At 41.8% G+C, this 11,342-nt stretch overlaps 1 protein-coding gene across 2 annotated transcripts; it reads left to right on the forward strand.

The window, feature by feature from the left end:
* Positions 1-1,901: 1,901 nt before the first annotated feature.
* LOC129358655 (uncharacterized) lies at positions 1,902-10,036 on the forward strand. Of its 2 annotated transcripts, XM_055027714.1 has the most exons (7): positions 1,902-4,846; positions 5,237-5,366; positions 7,465-7,558; positions 7,760-7,890; positions 8,638-8,780; positions 9,408-9,605; positions 9,681-10,036. In XM_055027714.1, the coding sequence occupies exons 1-7, from the start codon at positions 4,836-4,838 to the stop codon at positions 9,796-9,798; spliced, it is 825 nt and encodes a 274-aa protein (XP_054883689.1). In that variant the 5' UTR covers positions 1,902-4,835; the 3' UTR covers positions 9,799-10,036. The 2 variants fall into 2 exon arrangements, with proteins under 2 accessions (XP_054883689.1, XP_054883688.1); XM_055027713.1 differs by having other exon boundaries at positions 1,902-5,366.
* Positions 10,037-11,342: the final 1,306 nt, after the last annotated feature.

Here is an 11,342-nt window from a genome sequence, read left to right on the forward strand (position 1 = left end):
TATATGGACATATAATCGTTTGCGTGTGATTACTGGGTTTTTGTATCACTAAAGGACACTGTTTTAAGCAACATGACTTGTATAACTGTGACGACAACATACTGTATAAGCTTCTGCTGGGCTATTTAAACATAATTTGGAATTAGGAGAAGAAAAAATAAATGTCACTTTACAAAAATACTTCAGCATTTGTAAATTCAGACACTGGCACAGCTTATTTTTTCATGAAATATGCACGACAGTGTCCTGCATGGGTAAAGTTAATTTTGCATCACATAGCTCATTAAACACACAACCAATAAACAGATTATGCCTGCGATTAAATCAAACATGTACAGTACTATAACCATGAGGTTTTAAATACAGAGAATTCATAAAATAATAAGGCTGCAAGCTGTGTGGATATAAATATCTTGAGGGTGCAATGTTTGTTTTTTCATCCATCTTGTTGAGGATCTATGGCTTGTATGAAGGAGGTTATTAGGCCAGAGCAGCAAAGCGCTGCAAAGGCCTAATATTATTATTACGATTTTCCCTCCAAATGAATTGGCTTTTTGGAGGCTTTATCATATTCAAAAACTCACCAAACTTGGCGGAGGCCTTATGCATGTTTAAAAACTTTCGTATTTTAAGGTCGTCGCAAAAATTGCACAAGAAACAGCTCAACGGCGCCACCTAGCAATTTTCAAAGGACCCTTTGCTATTCACTTACTTTATCATAGAGGCATGAAATTTGGTACACTTGTAGAGCTCCCCAAGACGCTCAAAATTTACAATTAATGTCATAGTGCAAGTATGTCGGCCATTTTGGATTGAAGTTCCGATTTTGACTCCATTTTTACCGTTTACAGCCTTTGTATTTGATCGAACTCCTCGGGATTTCGATTGATCGGCTTCAAACTCAGTCTGTTCATAAGGCATGTCCCATCTAAAGTTATCAAAACAGTGAGTTTTTGAGTATGCTGAAGGGGGGTCTCCAGGGGTCAAAGTTCACCTACTCACCATAAAAAAAATAAACTGTAATATCTAACACAGAAACTCACAGAGGCACCAAAGTTACTGTTATTGATCAGCATCAGGTCTTCTACAATAGCCTATTTGTCGAATGATGACATCACTTAGGCCACGCCCCCTGAGAACAGGAAGTGTCATGTTTTACTGTGAACGGTTGCTATCTTAAACAACTTGCATTACAAATACAGCTAAAGATGTCAAAACGGATCGACGGGCGGATGGGCGTGAAAACTTTGCGAGAGCGTCTGCCGTGACATTTCCTCTTGGAATTGTCACGGCAGTGACATTCCAAAATTTCCTTTTGGAAATTTTTGTTGGCTTAAAACACGCAGTAAATGTAGCGTTTTGTTAATAACTGTTATTTACTACCGCAAGTAAATGCATCAGTTTCACGTGTCCCTACCTTACTGGTCAGTCAAGGGCAAAATCAAATTTAAGCAATTTCATTGGTTGTGATGGACCGAACTGTACTGGAGCTGTGCCTCTAAGTTCTGTCAGTCGGCCAGCGGCTGTTCTTGGTCGAGGTTCGGGTTATTCCGCTGTGGACTGTAAATTCTTTTTGCTAACCAGTTGTAGCTGATAACTTTTTCTGAACATTTTGCCTGGTTTTTGGAGCCGCAGACCCGAACCATGCTCGTGAGCCTGAACGGACTGTTGGACCGGAGTTGGAGCAATTTTATAGCCATTTAATAAACTGGTAACTCGGTGCGGTGAGTAACCCATTCCTCGTGCTGGTTCTGGGAGCCGCCATGTTTGGATTTTGAGGAAGATGCTAACCGAGTCCCTCGGCTTTAATCTGAATTTGTTTTTCTTGAGGCATAAAAAAATGTTTCACTCTGTCGTTATACAGTGTGTCGGGGAATAAAGTTAAAAAAAAAAATAAAAAACATCCTCTCCCACCCCCACTCGCAACAGACTTCTTGTGGCTTTGATGTGAAACAGTGAAAATTTGACAAACACAGTGATTACATTTCCAAAAGTTTTTTTATTTGTTTGATTGAAAAACATTGAGATAAATTGATCTTTATATTTCTTGAATATAAAGAGGTTTATTTTTTGAGACCGTGGATGTTTTGGAGAGACGCTGCGAGGAGCTAGAGGAGGAAAACATCCTGCTGAAACAGTGGAGAACCTCAAGTTAAAATCCAACAACTGACCGGGAGAAGCGATTCGAACATCAATGACTTGATGGTAGAAAACAAAATGACAGAAAGGAAGAACGAGAAAGAAGGATCCGGGCCCTGAATAAGGAATTGGAGGAGTCAAGAGTGACAATTGAATCTTTGAAAAGAGAATATAAAGAGATATCCAGAGCAAATGAACGACTGGAAAGGACAAATGTTTCCATAAGGCAACAGGCCAACAGTTTAATGGAAAAGAGCAGAGTTCGGCACTGGCTCGAAAACGAAAACAACGAGCTTAACAAAGAGATTGTGGCTTTGAGAATCAAGATGGATAGAATTAAATCCAAGCAAAAGTCAGCTGATGTAGAGAAAACTGCTAAGACCAATGAGGAAAAGCAAGAGAAGGTGCCAGAGGAGACCAAGCCAACAGTGCTGAAGAGAGTTGGGCTTGTTTTTGTCTCCATGTATCTTCAGGGAACACTGAGATATTGGCTTCCCCCATGGATATTTTAATAGTGCTACCAAATAAAACACTATATCTACCAAATAAAAACAAATTAAGGAGCAACATCTTGACAAGAAACATGCCCAACTCTCTGAAACATTGTTGGTGTTGGGGTCTCTTCCAGCGAGCGGGTCTGGGTTGAAGCAGGAACGATGGAAGAGTTTTGGAGAGAAGAGTCTGTTGGCTAATGGAACCTCGGATTCTGGAAGAGCAGTGTGGTTTTCGTCCTGGTCGTGGAACACTGGACTCTACACCCTCATCAGGGTCCTGGAGGGTGCATGGGTGTTCGCCTAATCGGTCTACAGTTCTGTGGACTTGGAGAAGGCGTTCGACTGTGTCCTTCAGGAAGCCCTGTGGGGGTTCTCTGGGAGTATGGGTTCATGGGCCCTTTGATACGGGGTGTCAGGTCCCTGTACGACCAGTGTCAGAGTCTGGTCTTCATTGCCAGCAGTTAGTCGGTCTCGCTCCCAGTGAGAGTTGGACTCCGCCAGGGCTGCCCTTTCTAGGCGCAGCCAAGGGATCCGTTTTGGTGGACTTAGCATGGAATCTTTGCTTTTTTGCGGATGATGTGGTCCAATTGGCTCCATCAGGACGTGATCTGCAGCTCTCGCTGGAGCAGTTCGCAGCCGAGTGTGAAGCGGCCAGGATGAAGATCAGTGCCTCCAAATCCGAGGCCATGGTCCCGAGCCAGAAAAGGGCAGAGTGCCTTTTACCGGGTCGAGGCCGGTGGAGGAGTTCAAGTATCTCAGGATCTTGTTCACGAATGAGGGAGGAAGGGAGCGGGAGATCGGCAGGCGGATCGGCACAGCGTCTGCCGTGAAGCGGACGCTGTACCGGTCTGCTGTGGTGAAGAGAGAGCTGAGCCAAACAGCGAAGCTCTCAGTTTACCGGTCGATCTACATTCCCGCCCTCATTTGGAAGAACAAGATACAAGTGGCCAAAATGGATTTCCTCCAAAGGGTGGCTGGGCTCTCCCTTAGAGACAGGGTCAGAAGCTCGGTCATCCGGGAGGGACCCAGACTAGAGCCGCTGCTCCTTCACAGCCAGTTGAGACTCGGGCATCTGGTCGGGATGTCTCATGGACGTCCATGAGGTCCTTCGCCAGGGTCCCAGGGAAGAACCAGGACACGCTGGAGGGACCATGTCTCTCAGCTGGCCTGGGAACACCTTCAGGTTCCCTCAGAGGAGCTGCAAGAAGTGGCTGGGGACAGAGAAGACTGGGCCTCCCTTCTGGAGCTGCTACCCCAAAGACCCGACCCTGGATTAGCTGCAGATGGATGGATGATAATTAAATTTTACTTCCTCTCCGCACCTTGGGGAGAGTCTAAGCGACAGGATCAGCAGCGACAGAAAAATGAACAGTGGAGGGAGATGCGCATTTTCAATTCCGCTCCAAACGTCCGATTATTATAAGCGGCTTTGTTATGAGTCGCTGGTTTGGGTGTGGTTAAATTTACAGTCCCCTGTGGACTGTAAATTGTTTTTGCTAACCAGTTGGAGCTGCAAACTTTTCCTGAACATTTTGTCTGGTATTCGGAGCCAAAAACCAGACAAATATTACACTTTGTATCAAAAACACGTGTCAAGAAGAGTCGCCGGCCAGGACATCGAGTAAAGAAACGAATCGGGTGGGGGGGCGACGCAACTTGGCACGAAGCGTCAATTACAGTACTTTAATAGATTACACTAACATTTCTTCATTGGGGCAGTAGGAAAAACCCATGAAACTCTCTAAGAAAATGCATTTCTGTTCAGTTTACGTTAAGAGTTTCTCTGCCCGTATTTCTGTCCCCTAGTCATTTCAAAATGGTGCCATTGTTAAACCAATGCACCAACAAACAAATAAATAAATAAAATCGACACTGCTTGTCCTTACAGCGGAAAAAGAAAAGGCCAGTTTTCATACGGGGCTTTAAAAACAGTGACCCCGAATGGTGTTGCCACGCAACCAGCAGCTTGGCGGTTTCACGCGGCTTCCTGGCGGTATTGTCATTCGCGCACAGCAGAGATCCACTTCGGTGTCAGACTCTCGGCCAGAGTTGGTGAGCAAACAGGATGGGCAACTTTCTCTGAGTGAATATTAACAAAGCCAACGGCTCCATGGGTAACAGCTGCCGGGCAACAACGCTTCACCGAACAGCTCATCATGTGTTAACAAAGGACCAGAGAATCCATCACGTGGCGATTGGGACATGTCAGAAAGGTATGTACCATCCACAATAGATTTATGTGTTCTTTTTTTTAAAAAAAAAATCCCTCTGGCTCATGTTAAGCAGAAAGAGCATGTAGGATAAATAATAGAAATACCAGGGTCCACTTATCACCTGCAGACAGGAACTATGAGAAACTAACAGCACCTGCTCAGATGTCCACTGGTGTCATGGCAACGGGTCCTAATCTGCATCGTCAGGCCCAGTTCACTGTAACTCGAACCACTCTGCCAGTGGTCAGGGTGTCAGCCAGCACACACACATAGATAGGGCTTACATTACAATAATGCAGCATACAACTTCTATTTACGCAGGTGAGTGCGTCAATGTACTATGCACACCATGTCAGGTTTTCTTTGTAACATCTATTTTTCCTCTCGTAGTTCTTCTGGTGTGAATACGCTCAGTGGAAGTTTTCCTAAATCCCACTCATCCCAGTACTCAGAGCTCGGAGTTACTCGTACACCTCTCTCTGTGGACCACAGTTCTGATTCTGGACTGGTATTCACACCTGTGAGTGACACACACACACTGACATCTGCTCCTCTCTTGTCTTTAATCCTCTCTCTTCACTCATCTCTTTTTGTTCTGTCTCATTTTTTCATCTTCTCTTCTTCTGCTCATATGCCTCTGGCCTCCCACCTCCAGCTGTCAAATGAAAAAATATTTCATCCTCCACATTCTAATATAAACAGAGATCTCTACACAGATCTAAAGTATATAGACTTCGTACACACACAACCCTTTGCTAAAAGCTGAGCTTTGATGTTCTGATCCTTTTTGGCAAAATTATTCACATTCACCCCTTTGGTTTTCTCACAGTACAACTACAAACCTACATGTGTTTTGTAAGACTTGTGTGATTTACACCAGCATAAGGTAGTGCCTGATTGTAAAGTGAAAGGACAAGAACACAATGGTTTGCACACTCGTTATAAAATAAAAATCAGATCAAGGTAGAGAGTGTGGTTGGTGTATTCAGGTGAACAACACGTGGAATTTGTTTAATTGTCAGCTAATATCTGTCACCTGATCCAGCTTGCGCTGGATTGTGTTTAGGTATATCACAGTAAATGGTACATTAAACACAAAATGTTTACCCTCAAAGAATCTGAGGGTAAACATTTTGAAAACCATGAAGTATTTTTTTTCACACCACTACTATGTGCTATTTCGACTTAATCTATGACATAAAATAACCAAATAAAGTCCTGAAGTGTGTTCTTTACAACATAATAATATGTTACTGTTCCACTAGCTTCATATGACAAGATCAGATGTCTAAGGGCTGTTTTACAAGTGTCCACTCTGTCGCCAGGTGTGTGGTGGTCAAGTGCACTGGGGTCACTCCCGCACTGTTTACGTTAACAGATGCAAGTGTGAAATTACAAAGGCAAAGCAGAGGTGAACAAGAATATGTTTATGGGGTAAGAAAGGGTCAAGGAAATTGAGCATAAATGCTGCAATCTATTTGTAATTGCAGCTTGGAAATTTTGACATCCAAGTTAGAAAAATACACCATAGTCCTTCCTTACAAAGTCTGATTTCTGGCTTGGAGAATCTGAGAATTTATCAAATACTGACTTCGAGATCTAAGATGGCAGCTCAACAATAGTAAGCAGTGGCGGATGCGGCTTGCTATTGTTTTTGTAAGATTGTGTCGAACATGAATGCTGCAGGTAGCACCAGCAACTCTCAATTGACTAAATTAAAAGTGGTGTTTGCATGTGGAAAGTTCAGCTTAAGATGATATTCGTTAGTATTGCTACGAACACTGGCTACTTTGACCTCGCCTTATTGGAACTCCAATTTCTCTGACCACGTTAACCGGGATGCTGTTAAATCTGAAGTAAACGTAATTCCCAACTTCAAATTTTGACTTCTGAGGTAAACGGTACGCAGCCGGATACATAAAATTAAAAATATGTACAAATCTAAAATGTAATTTATACTGTAGATTTATTGGCCGTCCAATAAGATATTTAAATATTAGTGTGCATTCAACAGAATGCACACTAATACTGTTTACTGTTGACTGAAAGTGAAAGAGGTAAATAGTTCTGATTTGAGTGTGCAGAGTGGGATGTGAAGTCTGTAATACTGTATCTGCTGAAGAGATGCATCAACTAATATGGAGGGAAAACAAAAAACTTCACATTGTAAGATACAGACAGGAAAGTTTTATTTCCAGGTCAGTAAAACAGGCAGTTAGTGGCTATGGTCAGCCTGTGAGGCCATCTGAACCCTGGTCAGTCTGATAACGTGTGTAATTACCTTTACAGTGGCACATTAATTAAAGGTTATTGTGGAGTTTGGTATATTAGAGGTCGTGGTACATTTTTGTTTAATGTACCACGACCTCTAATATACCAAACTCCACATGTAATTTTTTTTCTGTGCTGAATTTTGATTAATCATTGACTTTCTGTTGAAATCAAGCTACACTGACTGATGCCTAGGCTTTGGTACTTTATTTTCTGATTATGCATCACAACTTGTTGCAAAATGCAGGATGGATCTGAAAAATGTTGTCCACAAGGATTACTACATTATGACTGAGCTTTCACTTACATTTTTCCCTGTTTTCTTATTCTCCTGTTCTCCTCGTCAGCTTCCTTCAAGCCGCTTCCAGTTTGTGCCGTGGCACCGCCTGGAGCAGTGTGAGGTCACAGGCGACCAGCTGACCTGCCCCCGGGTTAGAGAAGGCATGTGATCTCCTTTGACCACTACCAGTTTTTAAAAACAAGAAGAAAAAAATCAAACAGCTGTCATTTTTTACTCACCAATGGATTGTGAAGAAGAACAATCTTTTTCGTAACACATTTACGGCATTACAAGTAGATTTTAGCTTAGTGATATTCTAATGTACATTGCAATGTGGTCAAATAATATTTCTTCAAAACAAGGCCCATCAGAGGAGGAGTTTCAGTTCAGAGAAGGAAGAAATTTCTGTTTGGAAAGAGGGAGGAGGAAGAGGAGAGATGAGGAAGGGCAGAGCTGGGAGGAGAGACTGCAAGAAAATTGGGAAAACTGTCTGGTAAGCCTCAGGAATTTATTTAAAATTTACCACAGTTATTGACACCCCTAATTAAAATGTGTACAACGCCAAAAAAATCATTCTTTATAGAAGCATAAGTATTTATGTTTTTTCCATGGTTAAGGATTTCTAAATAATGAAATAACGTCACATGAAAATCATCTACCACAATAATCATCATCATATCTACTTTGTAAAACTCTGTTTTGCACGAGGATAGAGGAATCTTCACCCTTTTCCCTTTCCACAATATGTGTGCTTCATGTCCTCATGCATGTGCTCTTCTGTGCATGAAACCGCAATGACCTTGAAAACTTACTTTTTGTTTCTGGTGGAACCTTTCTGTTATAATTTTGCTGTATTTTGGGTCACTGTTGAAAGACATTTTGAAAAAAAAAAGTCTGATTTTTATTGAAATGCTTCAGGTTTTCCAAAGTATGAGGTCATTTTCAACACATTCATCAAACGTTTCATGACAACGCCAACTGGAATATTTGTCTTGGTGAGAAACTCAAAAACACAGTCTGCTCAGACTGCTCTGCAGCAAAGCCTGTGATATTGGTGACCTTGCTGTCTGTGTAGGCAGATAGCAAAAACAGAACTGTCTGTGGTAATAAAACAGAAAAACTAAAAAAAAAAGACCCTGGTTTTTAAGACATCTGCTGTTGTTTTTGTCTTGCTGAAGAAGTTAATTACAGATGAAAAACTAAGAGAAAGACAAAGCCCTGACAGCTGCTGTTTCTATAGGAGCTAAATCTGTCCTACCAAAACTTGGGTGATCCCTACCAGAGGGAGAACTTTTTCCGCATCCTCCGACGGTTGATCCGCGTGGAGACACTACAGCTGATCGACAACTCACTCACCGATCTGAGTTCAGTACGTTTGCCAAGGTAAAGTCTACACTTCTGAGAATACATGATAAATCCATTGTCTAAATATGAAACACCTATGGTAATTTGGTTTCCCAATAAATCCACTGCTTTAAAAGGAATACAAACGTTTTCTCAAGATCTAGACCTGCCTCAGCCTGTGCATCCGCTCCTTCTCCTCCTTCTTCAGGCTGTACGTTGCATCTGTGTGTATATGCTCAGCTGTGATACAAATGTTCCCCAGATGGTGTTCCTGGCAGCTGGTGAAACTCTATTGGCACTCCTTTAAGTGGTTTAAATGAAGGTGTAATTAAAGAAAACAGCTTCAGGAGGAACTTTTTCATGCTTCTAGATCAAAGCTGCATCCATATTAGGCTGTGATGATGCTGTGTATTTACCAGGACTATCTGTATTTTCTTTTATCCTGCTGTTTATTAAAAATGATACCTGCTCAAGTTTTCTGCTTTGGTTTTGTCAGTCCCTGCCTGCTTGTCTTTAAGAAAGTAGAATCACCTGCACATCAGAAACTGAGTTCCCTTTTCATATTCTTCCACAAATTATCTCGTTTTCCAAGTAATTTTAAGACCCCTTTATGAATAATGATGAAGCCTTAGTAATACCAAGTGCTATTGGTTTCTGCCCAAGCAGGTGCAAAATGCTAAACCTGCATCGTAACCACCTGGTGTGTCTGCGTCAGCTGCCAAAGCTCCCAGCGGTGGAGCACCTCTGTTTGTCGGAGAACGCCATCAGCTCCCTGCGGGGACTGGGGGCTCTGGGGAGCAGCCCACTGCGCTCCCTTAACCTGACCCGCAACCCAGTGACCTTCAGTCGGGACTATCGTGCACAGTGGGTAGCCTGAGGTTAAAATGAGGTGCGTTTCCTAGAGGTCATCTTCATTTGCTGTCTATTCTTCTCTTGCAGTGTTTTCTCCTGTTTGCCAAACCTGGAGGTCCTGGACGGCATTCCCAAACTTCCAGGAGACTCGTGGCCCCTCTTGGTGAAGGGACCAGAATCCAGCAGGATGTGTATCATTTTATAACTCTCTTTGAAGGAGAATGAAAACAGACTTATTTCTGGTGTTCACGCTTTTGGCCTGCGAAACAACAACACAGAGGAAGGAAAACCAGCTGAGTAACATTTTCTACATTTACCAAGACTGTCAAAAGCTGTACGTGAGAGACTTGATAATAATATCCAAACTGAACTGTATTGAGTTTTGCTTATATTTTGTAAGTCAGATATTTTGTACATAATAAAAATATTTTGATAAAAAGAAAAAAAGCTCTCCAAGAGAGAAACTTCAATCAATTTATCCAGTGTATTTCAATTTGGGTCTTAGAGGTAAGACCAAAAATTAAATAAAACATCAGGCATCCCTCTCCTAAGTGTTACCTCCATCACTTTTTTGAAGATCCCAAAGTATTTGCACACCTGGGAGCATTACAGGCGCCTCCTCCCAGTGGGATTATAACAGAAAACCTCAGAAAGATGAACTCCAGGATTTTCTCCTGATTCAACGCTTGTGCCATTTGACTTGACTCCTTTGAGGCAGAGGAGACGTCAACTATGTAGCAAGTAAATTTCAGCTGTTGGGATCCTGGATCTCGTTTGTTTGGTTATGACCATATTTTGTAACATTTGGTAAGGCTTGGTATTGGTAGGCATTAAACTTCTTTTATACTCAAGAATGCAACCGATATCTAAATATCAAGAAAGGCAGACAGGGAAAATGGTTTAGTTTTAATGGGAGGGAAATGTTTCACATGAGCTGAAACGCCTCAGTTTCTACAGAAATATGATTTACAGCTCTGTTTAAAAGCATCGATACTCCTTGGATGTTTTTTTCATACATTTCATCACATGATAACTCCAAGCCTCAGTGCAAGCTTCAACACAAAGTAGGACCCTTAAAAATACAACTGCAGCCCAGCCACAATGGAATAGTTCAGACTATTCTATCATTCTAACATGTCATACTTAAGTATGACATGTTAGAATGATCCTGTCAAAATTCAACACTAAATCCAATGTGTCAAAACTAAATCATTTAGGCTCACAGATGCTCTCCATGCAACTCTTCAGAGCTTTAGAGCTCAAAGTTCACAGAAACAGTCACCAATACATTGCAGTTATGATCGCAACAAACAGATGGTTGTACAAAGCATTAATTCAGTGAGGTCAAATACAAAACCAGCCTTTTTAGGTTTTTTATCTGTAAAAAAATGTTCCTTCCACTTCATCAAAATGTGTGTATTGCTCCATCAGAAAAACATTTAATGAAATAACTGCAATTTTGTTGTCACAGTGGGAGAAAATGTATGAAAGCTCAAAGGGGGTGAGAATGCATTAGCGAGCCACCGTATATTTCCATAATTTTTTTAAACGGTAGCCAAATCCTGAGATGACACATGGTGTGGATAATGAGATACAGGACATCCTCTTCAGAGACTTATCAAATATTTATAGTTCAGCCTCCTTTGGATAATGGCCTTTCATGTCCTGCTGCTGACAGGGTAATGACCCATGAGCGTCATGCATTAAGTCACACACAACACACAGACAAAGAGTAATCTTTGGAAGATT

The sequence above is a fragment of the Poeciliopsis prolifica genome, unplaced genomic scaffold (assembly GCF_027474105.1).
Source record: "Poeciliopsis prolifica strain line A6 unplaced genomic scaffold, Auburn_PproV2 SCAFFOLD004, whole genome shotgun sequence".
Classification (NCBI taxonomy): Eukaryota; Metazoa; Chordata; class Actinopteri; order Cyprinodontiformes; family Poeciliidae; genus Poeciliopsis; species Poeciliopsis prolifica.

Excerpts from the sequence above, each read along its gene's own strand:
- LOC129358655 (XM_055027713.1), top strand. The coding sequence starts at position 5,187 with ATGCACACCATGTCAGGTTTTCTTTGTAACATCTATTTTTCCTCTCGT. Across the intron at positions 5,367-7,464 it reads CTGGACTGGTATTCACACCT|CTTCCTTCAAGCCGCTTCCA; the intron begins GTGAGTGACACA and ends TCTCCTCGTCAG. Across the intron at positions 7,891-8,637 it reads AAAATTGGGAAAACTGTCTG|GAGCTAAATCTGTCCTACCA; the intron begins GTAAGCCTCAGG and ends CTGTTTCTATAG.